Here is a 21,798-nt window from a genome sequence, read left to right on the forward strand (position 1 = left end):
ACCTGGACTGCTCAAGGGGCCAGCCCTGTCCCCCAGGGTTGGCACGGGACGGTACTGGTGGTTCTTTGAGCCTGGGTACATCCAGTGGTACCTGCCAATTTCCATTTCAGCTCTGCTGTTCACTGCCAATTTCAGTGGCAAAGAGTCAGTGTCTATCTCCAGCAAAGATTCTATATCAGCATTTTTATTTATTCTTTTACTACATAGTTAAAGGAAATGGGGAGTTAAAATTCTGGGCTCTCAAAATGCAAACTTTCCATATCAGGTTCTCAACTTAGCATGGTAAGTTCACAATGGAGTCTCTTTCTCCGTGTTTGAATTGGAGTTTACACAAATCACCAAAATTTTCTTTCCTTTGCTTATTTTCTCCATCCCCCAACACCCTTACACACATCAAATGCTCATTTGGGGAGGATACTATCTAGAGATAAAATTGGGCTCCTTACAATATATTTTTCTTTCTGTTGATTTCCTTTTGAGACCAGCAGAGCACTATAATTATTGCCAGCTGCACAGGCAAAGGTAAGCAGAGACTCTCTCTAATGGTACCCAGTTCCAGTCCTAAAAAGCTGGCAAATTACTCCATGGCCTGATGAATCTTGCATGAAATGTCTGCCCTCCCTGACACCTGTGGCATTCTCTGTCACCTCATCTTCAACTCAGGAAGTCGGGCCTTCAATGTTCTGGATTAAACCGTGTTTCAATGATCTTTTGCTGTATTATAGAGAAAAGGCTGTGGGTCTTAGGCTCAAACCTCTTCTTGCTCACTACTGAGGTGACAATTGTTCTTCCAGGGACTCAGTTCTCTCTCTGGTCACACATTTCCCTCTTAGAGGGTTGGAAAGAAAAATACCTACCAAATAGCCTAGTACAGAGAAGGTTATTGATAACTATTATCTGCACAACAGTAAGGTCACTATGGCCAGTTTATACCTGAAAATTCCATAAAACCTAATAAGGGGGTAGGTACTCTGGGGTAGTACAGTTATTTAAGGAGTAAGAAATGCTTCTGACATGGAAGGAGGTAAAGATCCCAGCAGAAGACAGGATCCCAATGCTCATTGTGGCACCTCAGGTCTCTGTAGATAAAGACCAAGTGAATAAGCACAAGCAACAAAATAAGCAAAGGCCTTGGCTTTGTTTACTGAAAATCTCAGCCTTTACATAATCCCAGTTCCACTCTCCAGGATCTCTGGTCACTCAAGAAATACTAGGTAGAGAAGCAGAGACGTCCTTTTGTAGGTGTTGTTTTAGAGAAAACCTTTTTGGCTTCAGGGTAGGATAATGTCTGATTTCAAAAGAAAAGGAAAACCTATTTGGGTACGATGAAGTTGTTTTAGTTGCTCTCATTTGTGCAGTGCTTACAATGTGTTTGACCATTGTGTTAGCAAGCACGTGTTGCCTGGAGCCTCATTTGTCACAGTCATCCTAGGAAAGTATTATTTTATCATGGCAAATGAAGAGTGGAGAGATAGCAAGAAAGGAATGATCTTTTGTGCAAGCTCACTCAGCAGGGAGGAAGAGGAGGAGTCTGGTTGTGGAACTGTGTAACCTGCCTCCAGGGATGCATTATTTTTTTCTGACACTGGGGCTTGAACTCAGACCATAAGCACTGTCCCTTAACTTTTTCACTCAAAGCTAGTACTCTATCATTTGAGTCACCGCTCTACTTCCAGCTTTTTACTAGTTAGTTGGAGATAAGAGTCTCATGGACTTGCCTTCCAGGGCTGGCTTTGAACCAAGATTCTCAGATCTCAGCCTCTTGAGTAGCTAGGATTACAGGTGTGAGCCGCCATCGCCCTTTTAATGTGATCTGGTGACAAGGCTAATCAAACGAACTTAGGTTGGACTGCTTCTCAGCATCTAGGAAATCATCATTGGAAATGACTAGGTAACAAGCACTGCTGTCTGGAAAGAAGACATTCCCTGGTATTTTCAAAGCCATATTTGTCATCTTTCCTTTTCAGCCATTAGTTACAACATTAAAGGAAAGTCATAACAATACAACAGACTAGAGGAAAGGTTGGCCCAGTGGGCTTTTGTTTTTATAAATAAATTCTTACTGGAACCTGGTCATACCCACTTATTATCTATGGACATTTTTACAAGTTGGTGGCAGATGTGAGAAGGCTCAATAGAAATCTGTGGCCAGCAATGCCAAAATATTTGTTACTTGGTCTTCTACAGAAAATGTATATTGATAGAGCCTAGCAAGGTTTGAATATATAAAAAAGTTAATTAATAAGCCAAACTATAAAATAGAGCATTATTTTATTAGCTCTTATTCTATGCTCAGTGAAAAAGAAATACCACTGGGCTGGCTATTGATCCAAATTCTTCTCTGTGGCACAGTTGTTGGCTATTTAATTTGCCACCAACCAACAAAAATGTGGTTACACCCAGTATTATATACTACTCCTAAGGATGCCTGAGTGAGTGCCCATTCAATGCTATGTGAGCTGAGAGGACAGAGGATGACATTTCAGAAAAGAACATTATTCAATGAATATGAGAACAAATGATGAGCAACAATGCGCACTGGCAAAGCTTGGATTACAGCCTCCTCTTAAAAGCCAATGTGTGGCGCTTTCTACCTCCAGCTCAGAGCCACTCCTAGTTCTGGCAAACTACCTCAAGTGTATACTCAGTGGGTCCAAAGGATAAAAGAGCAAGGGAGAATCTCTGCAACAATCCAATTACTTCATCTTCAGTGAAGGGAAGTTTATGTCAGGGTGACCCTGGCTGTTCTGCATGTTCTTAAATGCAGCAAGACTGAGCAATTATTTTATTAAGATCACTTACTCTAAATTGACCTGTGCTTCCAAGTATCAGAGAAATGTGATCTGCATTGCAATCTTAATTTAGATTTACAACTCAGTTCCCCCCCCCAAAAAAAACCCAAATAGACATTTCCAGAAATGGGCCAGATTTCTTCTTTTCTAATGAAATAGCAAGGCTAAGCCTTAAAAAGCATGCTCACAGAATTGATAATAAAGTAGCAGATACATCAGATGGCTCATCAAGATCTTTCTCCACATTTAAATTTTCTTAAAAAAAAAACATCAAATGATGCCATATCACACCTACCACATATGTGCTGCACCATCTGGCTACACACTCTTTTCTACAGACTATTCTCTAGATACCATCTCTTCAGATGTCCACCTTGGCAAATCCTTACAGAGAATAACTACATCTAAAACTTTCTCTGTATCAGATTCACATAAAGAATTTAGACAATGTCAATAAAAATTCATTACTCTTAGGAGAAGAACAGAGAGGCACAATGCCTGTGTGTATCTGATACAAAATAATATTTATCGAAATGAACTTTAGGAAATGAAAATAAGAGGGCTTTTTCTTTTTCGCTGTTTTTGTTTTCTTTCCTTTTTCTCTATTTGTTCATTTATCTGTCTTTAGGAGTGTAAGGGGGGGCACAGAAATGGAGAGACAAAGGGTGAACAAATGCAGCAATGGTACTAACTAGACACAATGAAGAAAACGAACTATACAACTTATGGGTGGGATTGGGAGGGAAAAACTGGGAGAGAGAGAGTGAGGGAAGGAAAAAATATTAGCTTAGCTCATTAAATCATTATTCAACATGTTAAATGTGTCCCTTTGGATTTTTAGCATACAAGTGATAGAGTTTAAAGGCATGCTTTTCTTCCTGAAAAAATAAGCAAATAAATAAAAGAGCCTGATGTGATACATTTTGATAAATTAAAAATATGTAATCACTTGTATTTGATCAAAAGGGTTAAAATAGATCAGTTAATCTTGTAAATAAGTCTATTATTTAAATCCATTATTTTTTTAAATTTAAATTTTTCTTTATTTATTTTTTATTGTGAAAACACCATACAGAGGGTTACAATTACATGGGCAAGGTAATGAGTACATTTCTTATCAAGCATTGAAATCCATTATTTTTTACTCAGACCATATCCTACAGTTTATTTTAAATTAAATAATTTTCCAACATACTATGTTTTCCTTCCTATGTGATTAGGAGCTTAATTTAATGTCTGGATTCTGGAATTGAGTTCAGAATGGTTCATAGGAAGTGAACTACCCTGACTATAATTATTTGAGTAAATTCCATTTTCCTACATGCAATAAAATAATTTTCATCCTACTCAGATTTATTTGTACATAATAGAACAACTAGAGTTGTTATAATTCAATTGTTTGTCTACCCACTAACCACATGTACTCTCTGCAATTCTAGATGCATCTGTTTTCACAAATAAATTGACATCAAGTAATATTCCACTGAAATAAATGGAAACCTAACCATATCTTTTTATTACTGGATCCCATTATCTATTTCCTTTGATTTGTCTTATTCATTTTCTCCACTTATTCCATTTCAGTGAATATGCTTTTCAATCCTCATATTTTAATGCTCTCAATTTAAAAATCATATTTCAGTAATATGGCATTTCACACATCCATCTGAGAAAACCTGCTTGCTTCCCATAAAAATCCCTGAATATCTGCCTAACACCTTGTGTGAATTCTGGTTGATAGAGTATTCTGTTAAAAAGAACACACAATTTCAAAAGTGCAAATGCTTTGGTTTTGTAAAGATTTAGATTACTCTTGTCTGAACTAGGAACAAACCATTCCGATTGACTTTCTAAAGAAACAGATTTCTGTAGGAGTGACTGAATCATAATAGCTCAGAGGCGTTGTCCTGCCTAAACTCCCTCCAGGAGAGGACACCAACTAGAAACGTCAAGTTTAATTTAACAGACACAGCAATAATTATACAACCCTATTAGTTCACAAGCTATTGGGTATTAGCCATAGGGCAGTAACACCCCAAATGAAGTTGGGCATTTTTCCCTATCAGCAACAATTGAAAACAAGTAGGAAAGGAAGAACTGAACTGACAGGAATTAAAAAAAAAAAAACAAAACCTCTGTGTATAGTTGCAACATGCCTAGGATTGTAGTCAGGAAATAAGAACCCTTGCTGAAAGGGGTGAGGAAGAGAGAAAGAAAAAGAAAGGGAGGGAGGAAGGGAGGGAGGGAGGGAGGGACTCTACCAGGTCCAGAATTATAGGGTACATTTTTTGTTATGATTTCAATTTTTTAAATGTTAATGAAATAAACATTTATTTTCTAAACAAAATGAAACCTGAAGAAGTAAGCCTGCAATGACAAGCACACATGACCTGATGTAGCTTTTGTTTTAGGTGCACCTGAATGATAAGAGTCCAACAAACTGGGGAACTAGGAAGAAACTTGGGTGAGTTGTAATCTTGTGGAGCTGAACTTGTTCTAAATAAAGATTTGAAGATAAGCTAGATGAACACGTTAGTGTTTCCCATAATGATGCTGCAGATCAGTAAAAACAAATTTCCTGGCCCATCTTCTTATTTTAGCTTCTGTTATATATATGATGCTATGTTTTGGTAGCTTGTTAGTTCTGTGTTATTTAACAAATAACTAATATTTATAAATTGTGGTGCTTTCTAAAGTTCCTTCAAGAATAATCTTTCGTTTCTAATTTTGCCTCTAAAGCTAAGGCTAAAATTTTTCGTATGCCAATTGTAATGGGTGGAGTAGGGACCTGTAGACCTGTCATTAAACATTTAATTGACATAATAGTAACCCATAAGACTAAATAATGATGAGAAAATTTAATGTAGAGTTTCTATATAGGTTATATGTGCTTTTCTTACTTACATACTTACAAGTAGTATGATCTTGTACAGACTAAAATGTGTTGCAGAGGCCCAAATGGTTCTATCTGTCATGGGTAAACGTTACATAAAGCATGTACAAAACGAAATCATCTCTACTTTAGGGGGAAAATGCTACAAATTTGATAGTCTTTTTCAGGACCATGCAGTTCTTTTATCCTAAAGCATGTAATCAACTTACTAATTAATAATAATGAACCTTCAAACTTTTACTTCTTTAGCTTGACAAATATTCCCGAGTGTCTCGTATTTTTATTACTCTTTCATGATTCACATAGGTTAAGGGGGGAGGGCAGACACATACAAGAAAAAAATGGATTTTTTTTTTCTGGTTGAGGAAAAGGTCGGTTTGGTACAAAAACTGAATTAAACTAGCAACTTTAAAATTAAAATGCTATGCATTTAATGTCAATGAATCATATACTTAAAAATACAATGGAAAATTTCATGCTATGTGGATTTTCTCATATTTCTAAAAACTGAATTTTGGAAATGAAATTGGTCTATTCGGAATCAATGTCAATGTATGTAGAATAAATCCTTTACATAACATGCAGCCTCTACCCTAGCATGCAGTCGAGCCTACATATGGATGCTGGTTTTGTAGGTTTAAAATGGTTAACTCTCAGCAATTTCATATGGTTCAAACTGCAAATTATTCATAAGGAAAACAGTTACGCCTTCATCCTGAAGAATTACTATTATTTAGTAACTGTCATTAGGCGTCAAGGCTATGAGAAATGACCTTAACATGATGGCTTTTGCTATTTGAGCCACTGCAGTTAGAGAGCACGTTTCTGTGCATTTGTGACAGTTTCTATCTTTGGGTGAGAGAGATCAATTACAATGCAGTGCGATGTCATTAACCTAACAGTGGCTGAGCTGATTCCACGGAGTGTCAAACTTGACATCAGTCATTATTTACGAAAGGAAATTTAATTATAGCTTCAGTTTTCTGCCTTTTTTTTCTTTTAACTGCAAAATACTGATCTCTCCAAAGACCTAATCTGTGCATCAAAATTTTGACATGATCAACAGGACCTTTATTCATTTTCCTCTCCCAAATCTTTAAATCATAATTAGCATAAGAACCCCCCCCCCTTTTCTCCTTTCCATCAGTGTTAGGTGACAGAGCCTATGTCCCCTCTCCCTCAAGCTCCAACTGTAAATGTTTTATTACGTGTCACATCCAGAGCCTGGTACACAGAAACAACAATCATATTAGAGGAAGGAAATTAGACAATGTCCAAATCATTCCACTCTTAATGGAAGAAAAGCATAATTAGCATGCATACCCTCTAGTTTTCCCCAGGGTTGGCAGAAAACAGTATATTCCATGTCCCCAGAATATAACATGCAGAACATTGGATCTAAGTTCTCATTTATTATAGCAGAAAAAAAAAAGACAATCTCCCCAATGCAGCTGCCCAAGGTGACAACTGTGGACAACCTTCTATGAAATACGTTGTTCCGCAGGAAGATTTACAACAGGACTAGATTGAAGACAGGCTGCTTTATCAATTGAATATCAGTCCACAGGGGGTAAAACACCCTAAAACAAGAGTATGCCATAGGGATTGTTTCAGAGTCATTTTAAAAGACACAAAACCAGGCTAACCCTTTCCAAGCGCCCTCAGTGAAAAGCTTTAAACAGGCTATTGTCAGAGTACAGGGTACCTTTTCTCTCTTGGCTTTGTTCAGCATTTTCCTCGGCTGCAGTTTCCATGGCTGGCTTCATACCATCCACCAAAAATGCTTTTCCTTGCTTTCTCCCAACACACACTTTTTTCCCCTCCTCTTCCTTTTCTTTTGGACTCCCCTCGGTCTCGTATTCACACCGCCTGATTGAGAGGCTCTGTTCTTCACTACAGTAGATTACAGCCCCTTCCAAGATGTAAAAGTCTTGTCAGCGTCAATCTCGTTCTGCCTACTGTTCCATAGAGATAGGTGCCAAGGAGCCAGCAGCAATACGTCACAGAGGATCCCAGTTATAAAACAGCCATTCTGTACCCCTCTGTGCCCAGACTCGACTCTCAAGGCGCCCAGGAAAGACCTGCTCCCCCACCAAGCTCTTCCTCCTCACAGTCTCTCTTAAGATCTTTCCCTCACTCTCTCTCTCCGCCCCCCTCCTCTGCTCCCTTCTTTCCTCCAGCCAACTACACCCAATGAATACTAATTAATTCTCCCAGGGAAGAATAGGTTTGTGACATCAGAGGAAAGGATGTGGAAGAGAAAGAAAAGAGCCCCCTCCCACCACGTGACTTGGTCGGGCCACAATCTATGTTGTCTCTCAGGCAAGTGCCGTGTTTCCCAGGCCACCCCTTTAGGGGCATCAAGGTCTTATTTATTCTGTCTATCGCCCACACCCCGGTAAAATATACTTAAAAGATATGCCTGTGATGTCTATTTTATTTGCTTTTAAAAATACCTCTTTTTCATATTACCTCTAGATAGATAAGTTGATCTTTTCTTTTTGCTCAAGCCCACTTAATAAAAAGTGACCTTTTCTTATTTCTTAAAAAACTGTAATGTATGACTAGTGTCTCTAGCTGACATTTTGGCGGTTTTGTTAGTAAAGATCAGAATGGTTTTGTGATGTGATTGTTCAAATATTATATTGTTTTATTCATTGGATCCTCTCACTCAAAACAAAAGTCATTCTCAAGAACATTCTAAATATCTGCAAAATAGCTAAGGTACCAACAGTGCCTCTGACCTGACTTCTTGCGCAAGCAGATGCTATTGAATAAAAGTTCCTATCCCACTTTAGCATGTAAGCCTTTGTCGAGACGATGAGCCCTGTGTATTATAGAACCATTTTGCAGTTGGCTGGCCTGCATACCTTCTCTGGACCCATGAGAATAACTACAGACTCTCCAGGCCAGCCATTTGTGGCTCATGCTTGTAATCCTAGCTAGTTAGGAGTCTGAGGTCTGAAATCACAGTTCAAAGTCAGCCTAACTAGGAAAGTCCGTGAGACTCCTATCTCTAATTCCCATCAAAAAGTGGTAGAGCACCAGCCTTGAGCAAAATGCACAGGGACAGCAGTTAGGCCCTGAGTTCAGTCTCCAGTATTGGTTCACATACACATAGGAAAAGAAGGAGAAAGGGAAAAGAAAAGGAAAAGGAAAAGGAGGAAATGAGACAGTCAGACTCAAGACAAATACAAATGCAAAGATTACCATTGATCACAACTGGATGAAGGATTTCCTAACTTAGAATATTCTGTTTGTAGGTTGGTTAGGCATAACATCTACCTTGGGAGAAAATATAAAAGAAGTTGGGAGGCCGGGCACTGGTGGCTCACACCTGTAATCTTAGCTATTCAGGAGGCTGAGATCTGAGGATCACGGTTCAAAGCCAGCCTGGGCAGGAAAGTCCATGAAGCTCTTATCTCCAATAAACCACTAGAAAACCAGAAGTGGTGCTATGGCTCAAGTGGTAGAGTGCTCACCTTGAGCTGAAGAGCGCAGGGACAGAACCCAGGCCCAGAGTTCAAGCCCCACGACCGACAAAAAAGAAAAAAAAAGAAGTTGGAGGCTATCTCTCTTTAATATACTCTTGCAAGTTTTAGGAGTTTATCACTCAATATTATTTTTCAATGAACAAGAGCCGGAGCTAGTGGCTCACAACTATAATCCTAGCTACTCCACAGGCTGAGAACTAAGGATCACGGCACAAAGCCAGCCCAGGCAAGAAAGCCCCTGTGATTCTTGCCTCCAATAAACTACTGAGAAAAATAAAAACGAAACAAACAGAAGTGGAGCTGTGGCTAAAGTGGTAAAGTGCTAGCGGTGGGCAAAAGAAGGTCAAGGACAGCATCTCAGACCCTGAGTTCAAGCTGTATGACTGGCACCAAAAACAAATATATAAACAAATAAAGCATTCAAAATCCTTTACCTGATCTTTTAATGATTTGGTTTTAGATAATCCTCCAAATGACTTTTACATTCAATACCTCTGGCATGTTAAAGAGGAAAAGGTTTTGAAAACCAGTTTACCCTGTTTTAACACCTTCTTTTAATTTTACACCCCACTTTTTTCTTTGACCCGTGTTCTAGAAGGCTGCGCCTACAATCAACCATTTCTTTAAATTATGGCTTCAGCCAGGTTTATTGTCTCCTGGTGAAGGGATAGGGAAGCATGCCGGCTAAAATGGTGCCTTGTTAGGGGAAAAAAATAAAAGATTCATTTGTGATATAACTACCTTCATGGGAAAACTTACCAGATGTCCTAAAGGGGCACTTTAAACATGTTTGGCAATGACAATGTAAGTCCATTCAGACAAAGGTGCCAAGTCCTTGTGCGTGACAAGCTTGTTTCCTCCACCCACAGCATTCCAAATGAAAACTCAACCCAAAATTCAACTGAGCACAAAACAGGACAAAAGTAATGACCTGTTGCTGGGTTTTCAAAAGTATCTAACAAAGGCATGCAATTCGAGAACTAACAGAGTAGAATGGTATCTTGGCTCTTCCTTAAGCATATTATTTTTATTCATGTGTTTGTGCATGCATGCATGTGTGCGTGCACATGCATGCACAACTGGTATTGGAGGCTAAGCTTAGGGCCTGTTCACTGTCCCTTAGCTTTCTTTTTTTTTGGGGGGGGGTCTGGTCGTGGGGCCTGAACTCTGGGCCTGGGCACTGCCCCTCAGCTCTTCAGCTCAAGGCTAGCGCTCTACCACTTGAGCCACAGCGCCACTTCCGGCTTTTCCCCCCTTTTATGTGGTGCTGAGGAATTGAACCCAGGGCCTCATGCATGCAAGGCAAGCACTCTACCACTGAGCCACCTTCCCAGCCCCTGTCCCTTAGCTTTCTTGACTCCAGACTAGTGGTTTAACATTTGAGCCACAGCTCCATTTCCAGCTTTTGGGTGGTTAATTGAAGATAAGAATCTCACAGACTTTCCCACCTCAGCTGACTTGGAACTACAATCTTCAAATATCAGCCATCTGAGTAGTTAGGATCACAGGCATGAGCCACTAGCATCAGGCTTCTACTTTATCCACGGGCTCAAGCAATCCTTGTGACTCAGCTGCTTCAAATCTGGTATCAGAGGCAAATGCTATTGTCTCTGCTAGGAATATTATTTTCATAAGGAAAACAGAATATGTAAGACACATTCCTAAATTCCCTATTTAAGGATAACTCTTAGTTCTAAATCACAATGAAAAAAACACAAAACTATTCAACAAAATATTTACAAATCTTCCAGCAAATAGTTTCATCTACTTTTACTTGGGATAAAACTACAGATAAAAGAGTAGTTCATCACTTTTGTCTTATTCACAACTTCATTTTCATTAGAACAGTGATATATGATAGTTCTAGAAATTACCACTGTACTACTTCAGAAGCAGCCTCAGATTGCACTGATGTTTATAATAAACCATTGGAATAAAAAAAAACAAGTGCTAGAAAAGTTGTCAACAAGATTGAAAAGAGAAATACATTCATAATATTTTGAAGTATATATCTATTTGGGACCAGAAAAGCTAGGCATATAGACTGAACAGGAAAGGAAATATCTCCCAGAGCTGAAACTATTTCTTTGATCCCCATGTTGTAAGATAGTCAGAACATTTCTGAAAGCCGAAGCAGGAATAAAACATACTGACATAAAATGTACTGGATTGAAAAATCCAATGAAATTGCTAACATTGCCTAAAAAGAACAGGAGGTTCACATCATTTTCCTCATATACCTGCAAGTCTTTGATAGAATTATTTCCAGCTCAGTAAAAATGTGTGGTATAACCTTCTACATACTAACATGTACAGGAAGTACAACAACAAACAAATAATGCTGTTTTCTCCAGGCAATTCACAGGCTACTCGCACACAAAACTCTCCCAAACCAGGGTGTTCCTATCTACTGCAACTGGTAGAATATCACAATACCAATAACATGAAAAGGGGATTCATTAGGCACTTACTGTATGCAGGACATCAAATCAACATTCCATGTTATACATTATGGTTGCTCAGCCAGTTGAAAATTCAAGTTGCACAAAATGTTCTACCTGCATATCATTATCTTAGCCATGAAGATATCAAAGATTTTGTCAAATTCCTGTTTTCCAACTTCCTGGAATTACATTTTGCTTTGACCTCAAAATCACTCTTCAGTGAGGAGTCATTAAACATCAAGAGGAGTATTATCAGCTTTCTTCTAACAACTTATTCCTCTGCAATTTTTCAGGGCTCATAGAACATTTGTGTAACATGAAATATATTCTGCTATAATTCTCATTGTCCTTCAGAGGAAATCGATACTTAGCACAGCAACTGCAAAACCAAAGAACCTCACTTCATATTTTACTGTAAAAACTCTCATACCTAGTTGCATGAATTTTAAGTAAATTGCTTGAAAAGAAATTTTTGATCAAGTGTGGTGGCACACATTTGTGATCTCAACACTTAGGAGGCTGAGGCGAGAGAATCAGGGGTTTTTAGGACAGGCTAAAGCTACATAGAGAAGTCCAAGTGAGTCTAGACTACATAGCAAGACCCTGTCTCAATAAATTAATAAACAAACAAATTTCTGTTAAGTGACTCCTATTTTCACATTACTACCCAAGACAGAAACCTAAAATGTAATGTTCTGGTTGCAAACATCTGAGCTTTCTCTTTACTTGGAAAGAACAGAATTAGAGCTACAGCAAGAACTCTTCAGTCATATATTTGAGGCAGAAAATATATTTTTATCAAGTAGAATTATCTGCAGTATCAATAGTTCTTAAAATGGCACATACATTAAAAAAACACATAAACTAGAAATATAAAACTATAGCTAGCAATTTCGAATACGATAGTCTAGAATTGAGTCCTCCTCATAATTAGATTTCTATCAATTTGGCAGAGCCTTCGTCCTTCATTACCATAATTAAATTTCAAATTTTGCTTCCAGTGTGGGGTTTTGAAAAATGCCTGCTGATTTCTTTCCTTTCTTTTCTTGTTTCTTTTCTTGCCTTTTCTTTTGCTCTTTGCCAGGACCGGGGCTTGAATTCAGGGTCTCATGCTGTCATTCAGCATTTTCACTATGGCTGCTATTCTCCCACTTGAGCCATTTTTTTTTTTTTTTTTTTTTTGCTGGTTAATTGGAGTCTCTCAGACAGTTCTATCCAGGCTGGCTTTGAATTACAATCCTTAGATCTCAGCCTCCTTCCTAAGTCACTAGGATTACAAAGATGATCCATTAGCACTCAGCAAGCCCTATGACGTCTTACTCTTATGATTCCCCTTCTGATGCTCTTGCTCCTGTCTACCATATTCTCTCTGATGGGAAATGGCATTGCCTAGAGTTTTGCGCTGAAAGGACAGATCAAATGGGATGGTGTATACAAACACTCAAAAATTGTAAAGCTTAGGAAGCCATTATCATGAGTGTCTTTCTTTAATAGTAGAAGTGGTTACAGGCCAGGTACCTGAGTAAAATCAATAATTATGAGCATATGAGAAGCTTCTTTCAGGTAACTTACTTAATGGCAGGCAATGTCCTGATTAGGATTTTGAGGAGTTGCTGAAACAAATTGTAGAACTGGCCAAAAGCTTGCGGGGGGGGGGGGCATATTATGAGCCTCCCTCTTCTGGTAAAACAAACAAAGCAAAGCAAAACAAAACTCTATGCACTCTTGTTTCCTAACAGAGACCAAAAGTGTAAGTTGAGCAAGAGCAGGCTTGGGTTTTACATGATAGAAACAGTTGTAGCATGAGATGTTTCAATATGTCAGGCTGAGGAATAGGCACAAGACAGGCAGCACCAAAGCTCACTTTGGGGAGTCTCTGCATTTTCCTCAGTGGCTGTGAATCACATCCATCTATGCAAAGTCAAGGTCAATACCATGGCTTCTCTCCAGTCTCTTCAATCAAGCTTGCTCGACTTCTACACAAGGGACACTTGGAGCTGGGCCATTCTTTGTTGCAGGGCTATCCTGAGTATCTTGAATGTTTAGGAACAACCCTGGCCTTGCTCATTAGATGCCAATAGAACCAACCCAGTTTTGACAACTGGATACATTTCTAAAGGTTTTCAAATGACTCCTTGAAGGGAAGTCTCCCCTAGCAGAGAACTACTGCCTTAAAGCTATCTTTCTTTTCCTGTTTCCTTTGGCTATCCTTTCAAGCAATAGGTCCCAAGCTTGGGCACACTCTGAAATCGTCTGGAGGTTTTTACAGTAAGGATGCCAGGCCCTCCCCCAGCCCAACTTTCTGATTGGAGTATCAAGAGCACGTGGCCATCCAGAAAGTTTTAAGGTGGAGTGGCTCAAGTGGTAGGATGCATGCCTAACAAGTGGGAAGTCCCAAGTTCAAAACCCAATACCAACAAAAAGGTAAATCTAATGTGCAGATAGCTTCTGCCTGCTGTAGGGACACACAACATACGTGCTGTGATGACAGTGACACAATTAAAGCTGTTTTGGGAAGAGTACACAGAGGGTGGGCCATTTGAGGGGTAGATAAGAGAGAGATAAGAAGGCAAGGTCAGGGTTAGCACCGTTGACAGAGGAAAAGGTGGAGACTCTATAATAAGCAGCTGGGGATTTACAACAGCTTCGATCCTTGAAAAGATAAGTTCCATAGGGAACAGAAAGAGATCAGGTGACATATTCCTTCCCAGGGCTACTGTGACCCAGTATCACAACGTCATTAGTTTTAAACAACAGAACTTATTCTTACCATTCTAGAAGCTACAAGTCCAAAGTGGGCAGGTCTGTGTTTCTTTTTCTACGAGAGCATCCTTCCTTATCAATTCCAGCAGTAGTCAGCCATCTTTGATATTTGTTCGCTTACAGATGCATCCCTTCGAGGCTATGTCATAATGTAGTATCCTCGCCTAGAACTGTGTCTCTTCTCATAAGGACACCAGTCATATTGTACTAGGCTTCATCACAACTTGACTATATCTATGAAGTCTCCATGTCTAAGGGCACATTCAAAGGTTCTGGGGGTTAGGACTTCAATATATTTAAGGGGGGGGAGGTCACAACTCAACTCTCACCAGGTGAAAAGAGTAAAACAGGCTATCACAACTGGAAGTCATATGAGTCCACATCTGTGTAGCTGCTTTAGAAATGAAGACTTGGATGATATCAACAGAGAAGAGCCCAAGAATGGCAGGAATGTGTATGATACTGAGGCAGAAGTTACAGACAAGCAAAGATTACAGGTGCCACCTAATCAGGGGGTCTCTAGTGGAAGAATCACCTTCAAATGAGGCAGAGATCAGGTGATACAACAGAAAACAATCCAAGATAGGGCCCTGTCAGAGAGGAGAAGAGAATTTTAAGGAGAGGGGTACACTGCAGTCAAAGCCGTCAGAAGGCGAGCCGCTGGCAAAGGCCACTGAAATGGAAAATTCCAATTTCTTTGCCAGCATCAGCACAAAGACTGGAATGGAAACCAGTTTTTAGAGGGGCTATGAAAAGACTGGAAAATGAAGCGGAGAAAGCCAGGGCAGCCCACGTTGTAAAGAAATGTCGTGAGGGGAGGGCAAGGGAAAAAAAACATAGAAGCTAATGGAGGAAAATGGGCAAGAAAAGAGTTCCTCAACTGTGTCATGCCGATAGGGTGGCAGGGACTGAGAGATTGAACATGCAAGTAGAAGTGAATAAATGAGTCAGGATCACAGAAGAAGCAAATGCCGCCTGTAGGGGACAGCATGGGACATTTCTCCTCCCAACATGGAAGTGAGGAAAGAGGAGATAGAGGCAAAAGGAAAAGTCTAGCTATTGTCAACCTTGAAAGAATTTTCATCTTAGAGGAAGTGGCAGTGACAGGCAGGTTACAAGTACAATGTGTCATGTACAGAAAAGGTGACATTTATCAGTCACAACCTCATCTTACAGATGACACAATGGTCTCAATCTTAAGGTAAGTGACTTGCTGTGAGTCTGGGTTGGTTAGGGACCTGAATGGTGCTGAGTTTGTAGAAGACTAGATATTCCAGGAACCAAGAGGGACAAACACTACCCTGATTATGTCATCATACTGGGGAATAAACCCCAACATAACAGAGCAGCAGCATCTAGCCCAAAAGAAAACAAGGAAGGAAGAAAGGAAGGAAGGAAGGAAGAAAGGGAAGGAGGGAGGGAGGGAAGGAGGGAGGGAGGGAGAGAGGGAGGGAGGGAGAGAGGGAGAGAGAGAAAGGAAGGAAGAGACAGAGGGAGGGAGGGAGGGACAAAAAGGGACGGAAGAAATAAGGGAGAGACGGAAGAGGTAGGGAGAGAAACAAGGAGGAAATGAGAACCAGATGATGGTTTGTTAAAAATGGTTTTGATAAGGAAAGGAAATTTTCATTCCTTCCATGTATACAAGACATACATCAGAAGACAGCTGATGTGCTGACAACACGCTCTGATTAATTATCACATCCGGTGGGGAGCTCAGAGTCTCTCATTAAAAGTGGTGCCCCGACAACAACCTCTTCCTGTGAGGGCTCCCAATTAACTTGCCCACACAGCATGGACCAAGTCAACCTGAACAGGGCCAGGCCTTCCAACCTTTTTGTTAGCTCTCATCTGCAGCTATCAAGGTCCTCATCATGTCTCTGGAATGGCTCCTCCTTGCATCACCAGAAAACCTAGGGACTGGGAGATTCTCTTATCCAGATAATCTGTGGCTCCTCTACAAAACCGAGGAACATAGAGGGTATGCTGGGGAACGCCCTTGCATGATCTGCCAAAAGACAACCATCTGAGCTCCAGCTCTCCTGAAAGTCACAACCCTAAGCCCTTACTTGGGGATTCAGTGATAAATTACAACTGGATATTTGTCTGTCTTTACCAGCCTCTGAGTCCGAGTGGAGACAACTACTTGGACCAATCATAGTGTTCACTAGGGTCGCCCCAGGGAAGGCGGTCCAATCTGGTGGAGGTCCTTGACTTTGCTGGCCTACTTTGCTGGCCTACTTTGCCAAAGGAAGATGAACACATTTAAATTCAAACTGAGATCGGGACAAACCCAGGCTGTAAAACATTCTCAGAAGTTCAGACCCCCAGGAATGTGCCTTAGGTTAGAGACAAAGATGAGGGAATCCCTTAAGGAAGGTTGTGGTAGTTGTTGCTTTGGGTTGGCTTTGCCCACAAGACACTTCAGCTGGTTCCCTGCTCTCCATATGCAGAAGTTACTGTCACTTTCCCTTGAAATGGAGTCAATGTGCAAAGGAAGAAGGTTCTACTTGAGGAAAAGATGTCTCCTACACAGACTCTATATTTCTCGCATGAAATAGGATTCCCCTCCCCCTCATCCAAGTCCCACCTCTAACAATGCTAATTTCCCACTGATCGGAACAACAGAAAGCATTAGGCAGCCCTGGAGTCCACATATTATTCTTACCCTCATTTGAACATGTCCACCTACAAACTACTATCAACTCCCAAGGAAATCATAATTACCACTTGGCCAGGCAAGGATACTGGCTAGATGTTGAATCAACACTGGGATCCACATCCAACTGGGTTCAACACTGTCTCCCAAGGACATGCCCCCCCCCCCCCCACACACACACAGAGGCCAGTTCCCAGAGCCTGTGTCAATCTCTGTACTGGAGTTGCTGTAGGAACTCAACTCATGTGCTTTCTTTCTTTGCCTTTACAACAGTTCTGAGAGGTGAGGCCTTACTATCTGCCTTGCATGGCCAGAGCAGGGAAAAAATCCAAGGGAGCCCAATTGACATGGCTGAGGTCATGCAGCTGGTCAAACTTGGAGCTAATTCTGGGCCACTGGGTACCAAAGCTGAGAATGCAGGAGCCGGGCAATCACAATGAAAGGATTCAAAGTTAAACAAAGACCCAGGTGCCACGATTAGCGGCAGCAATTATTTAACTCCAGAGATCGAGCTCACTACCAATGCCTTGCTTAGAATGGCCTACCCCTCCTTCTCTTCTAAAACATGGAAATCTGGAGCACTGCTAATAACCATGCTCTGTGCAACACAAGGCTGCGTGCCTTTGCAACTGTATAAGGATCTAACACCCTCATCCTCACCCACCATCCCTTTCAACCCTGCTCTATCCTAACCAGCCTTCTGATGCCACGTGACCTTCCTGAACCTCAACTTCATCATCTACTAGAGGGACTCATAAGGGAACTTCCTCCACTAGGCTATTGTTAGCATAGTGAAATGTTACAGAGTCTCAGCACAGTGCCTCCTACACCGCACTGACAAGATGCTATTTCTGTTTTGGAAGGTTTTCATGCTCCCACTACCATTGCACAAGTCCAAAGAAAGGGAATGAGGAGGAAGGACTAGCTAGAGATTTCATGTCCTTCCAGAACTTTCTCTGTCCCTGACAAAATCACTTTTGTGCCCTTGCTTAGCCCAGCACTCTGGGTGTGTGCACATGCGTATGTGTACATGCATGTGTGCCAGTACTGGGCTTGCTCTCAGTGCCTGGGCCTTGTCCCTTAGCTTTCTCACTCAAGGCTGGTGCTCTACCACTTGAACCACAGCTGTACTTCTGGCTTTTTTTGCTGATTAATTGGAGAGAAAGGTCTCATGGACTTTCTTCTTCTAACTGCCTTTGAACTGTGATCCTAAGATCTCAGCCTCCTGAATAGCCAGGATTACAACCTCTGGCTGGATTTCTAAGAACTTTTCTATTTCCATCCCCATAATGTCGGAATTGCCTCAAACTGCCTTGGAGCCCTTCATGAAGAGGACCACTAAGGATATGGTGTCTTGGATTAACTAAACAGCAGATAATTAAGTTGAGCTGAGTTGAATAAGGCAACAGAATTAAAAAGATGTGTCCCTAAGGGTACTTGCTTTTTAACAGATGGGCAAAATTATCTTCTGGAGGGTGTTGCTAACATTTGGGTATTCAAAACCAAATTAGATTTTTGCTTGTAGTTGTGTGTGGGGGGGAGAAGGAGAGAGGGGGGGGGAGGGAGAGAGAGAGAGAAAAAGGGGGAGAGGGAGAGGGACAGGGAGGTAGAGAGAGAGAGAGGTAGAGAGAGAGAGAGAGAGAGAGAGAGAGAGAGAGAGAGAGAGAGAGAGAAAGAGAATGTGTTAGTCCTGGGGCTTGAACTCAGTGACTGGGCATTGTCCCTGCATTACTTTTGCTCAAGGCTAGTGCTCCACCACATAAACCATACTGCCTGCTGTTTCCAGATTTTTTTGCGTGTGTGTGTTAATAGTTTGTTGGAGATAAGAGTTTCATAGACTTGAAACCAGTATCGCCTATCTCCGCCTCTTGAGTAGCTAGGATTACAAGTGTGAGCCACTGATGCCTGGCTTTTCTTGAACACAAGTTTCTCACTTCATGTCAGAAAACCACTCACTGAAGCAGGCCCACCTTGGTTGCATGTAACATATGGAGTCCTGACCTCAAGTATGCCTCTCATACTACTGTTTTAAATTCTTAAGAATTTTATCTCTTTTCATGGCAATATCAGGGTCTCATGCTTGCTAAACAGGTGCTCTCCCATTTGAGTCATGCCTCTAGCCCCCTTTTGTTTCAGTTCTCCTGAGCCTCCCATGCCTCTGAGGATGACAAATAGGTGCCAACACATCCAGCCATTGAGATGAGAGTTTTCAAACCTCTCATCTTTTGTGCCTAGGTTAGCTTTAAAATGTGATCCACAATCTCTGCCTCCCAAGTAGCTAGGATTAGAAGCTTGGGCCATTGTGCCCAACGTAATTTATCTTTGAATTTATGTCTTGTATGTGAAGTCCAATGGGATAGTGGCAAACACATATGAGCATAAGAGTTATGGGTTCCTTGTCACTCCATTTTGCCTGTCAAATTTGAAGTGGCCCATTAGCCCAGCATTCTGATGGACTGTACTGCATGACTCAAAGCCAGTACAAAAGGAGCATGTCCCATCCAGGTCTGAGTAAATGCTGGTGCTGGCAGTCAGTTCTAAAAAGTGATGCTTTCATTCAAAACACAACGTGTATTGAATGCAGAAAGGTGGCAATGGAATTCTTAGAGCCATGGATGGCCAAGGAACCTAGCACATCCTTTTTCTCTCAAGGTCCTTTCCTGAATTGGGCAGTTCTTACACTGAAAGGGACTCCATAGAAGGTAAGACAAAGACAGAAACCCAGAGTTCTTTCTTACAGTTCATCCCCAGGTATCAGCAAAGGAGGAAGTGCTTGGAGAGTAAAATCAAAACAGTTCACTTTGCTTTCTTCAGTGTTTCCACTATTTGTTTAGAGTCAGATACAGATACATGTACAAGCTACAAAACACAAATTGGTTAATTTCAATGACTGCATGTGTTAAGTGCTGTCATATTTGCATCTAAAATTGTACCATCTGAGGATGATTAGTGAGATTCATGCTAGAAATTTAACATTAATCATTTAAAATTCATTTTTCTTTGCTTAGAATGATATTAAGTAGAAAGCAAAACTACCCAACAAGTCAATTCAGAAACTATGTATGGAAGATAGGGAAAAGCTTTGTTTTAGGGGTGTTTGTGTGTGTGTGCACATGTGCTGATCATGGGACTTGAACTCGGGGCCTAGGCACTGTCTGTGAACATTTTTTTCAAGGTTAGCACTCTACCAGTTGAGCCACAACTCCACTTGCAGCTATTTTGGTGGTTAATTGGAAATCAGAGTCTCACACACTTGCCTACCTAGGCTGGCTTTGAACCTGATCCTCAGATCTCACACTCCCGAGTAGCTAGGATTACAGGCATAAGCCATGGGCACCTATTTGAACAACCCTTTTTCTTTTTCTTTTGAACGAGCAGCCTACACTTTGATTTTGCACTGGGCTGGGTAAAATTTGCTCCTGGCTCTACATGCAAGGCCTGGCCCAATCAATCAGCTGTTAATATCCAAACCACAGCAATATGATTAAATCAGGCAAAGCCACTATCAATGTGGATCTCACAAACCATTTGATACAATCTTTTTCCATACTTTCAGGAATAAGATCTATGTTGACAACGTATCACTACACATTTTTTAAAGCCATGCTCATGTAGTGTTTTTAATCAACACCTAACCTGAGATCATTCAGGTATAAACTCCAGTGGGATCAGAATTTGCTACTGTGCAGTGTGCATTTTGAAGTGACTACTAGGTGACAACTATCATATACAACTATCATGTAGAAACAGTGAGGAAGGTATCTAGTACTCCTCACTTACCTTTGTCCTTGGTCTGTGCTAAAGACATGACAATGTCACTTAAGACACTAAGTTACACAATGTCACTGAGGCAGGCTAGATACATACCCTTAGTTTACCACCATTTAAGACCAAGGTACTGGAATCAAAAGATATAAAATTTCTCACTGGGTACTGGTGGCTCACCCCTATAATACTAGCTTGTCAGGAAGCTAAGATCTGAGAATCATGTTCTGATGCCAGCCTGGGAAGGAAAGCTCTAATTAATCACATAAACAAAAAAACAGAAATAGAGGAGTGGCTCAAATGGTAGAGCAATAGCCTTGAGTGAATTAGCTAAGGGACAGTTGCTAGTACCTGAATTCAAATCCCAGTACCAGCACAGAAAAGGAAAAAAAATCTAGAATTACTTCATGGGAAATTATACAAGAATTGTGTTCAATTCTTGTGATTTTTCTGGTCTTATTTTATTTATTTTATTTTTTTTATCGGTTGTGGGGCCTGAACTCTGGGCCTGGGCGCTGTCCCTCAGCTCTTCAGCTCAAGGCTAACGCTCTACCACTTGAGCCATAGCACCATTTCCGGCTTTTTTTCTGCTTATGTGGTGCTGAGGAATCGAACCCAGGGCCTCATGCATGCAAGGCAAGCACTCTACCACTGAGCCACCTTCCCAGCCCTCTGGTCTTATTTTAAAATAAATGACATATACTCAGAATTCCAAACCAGGAAGATTTTTAAATGATCCAGCTCTTTCCTCCTTCTCCAATCTGTTACCTGGAAAGTCAGGATTGAGGACTCAGTTCTCTTGACTCCTAGCCTAACATCTTCACATTTACATATCTGGTATGCAGTTAGCAAACATTTTCCTAGAATAAGGACCAAGTGCTTCATCTACAGTGTACATGGCAAGTGGAGATAACTCTGCTTAAAATGTAACATAAGATCTTGATGAAAACATGCTCACGTATTTCCACAAAATATCTTTTAAAAATAAAAC

At 40.8% G+C, this 21,798-nt stretch overlaps 1 protein-coding gene across 5 annotated transcripts in view; it reads right to left on the minus strand.

Moving 5' to 3' along the window:
* Positions 1-21,798, minus strand: part of Gpm6b (glycoprotein M6B) — a 134,430-nt gene that overhangs the window by 29,487 nt on the left and 83,145 nt on the right. For 2 of the 5 annotated variants that reach the window (XM_042680492.1, XM_042680494.1), the window contains exons 1-2: positions 7,391-7,797; positions 3-122 (exon numbers count right to left, since the gene is read on the minus strand). The exons of 1 other annotated variant lie outside the window; for it this stretch is intronic. In XM_042680492.1, the coding sequence (XP_042536426.1) occupies positions 3-122; positions 7,391-7,451 (181 nt within the window). In that variant the 5' untranslated portion in view covers positions 7,452-7,797. Of the gene's footprint in view, positions 1-2; positions 123-7,390; positions 7,798-21,798 lie in introns of those variants that run through there. 2 more of the 5 variants (XM_042680495.1, XM_042680497.1) reach the window with 1 other exon arrangement.

This window comes from Dipodomys spectabilis, unplaced genomic scaffold, assembly GCF_019054845.1.
Source record: "Dipodomys spectabilis isolate Male_0828 unplaced genomic scaffold, ASM1905484v1 ptg000061l, whole genome shotgun sequence".
NCBI classification, from domain to species: domain Eukaryota; kingdom Metazoa; phylum Chordata; class Mammalia; order Rodentia; family Heteromyidae; genus Dipodomys; species Dipodomys spectabilis.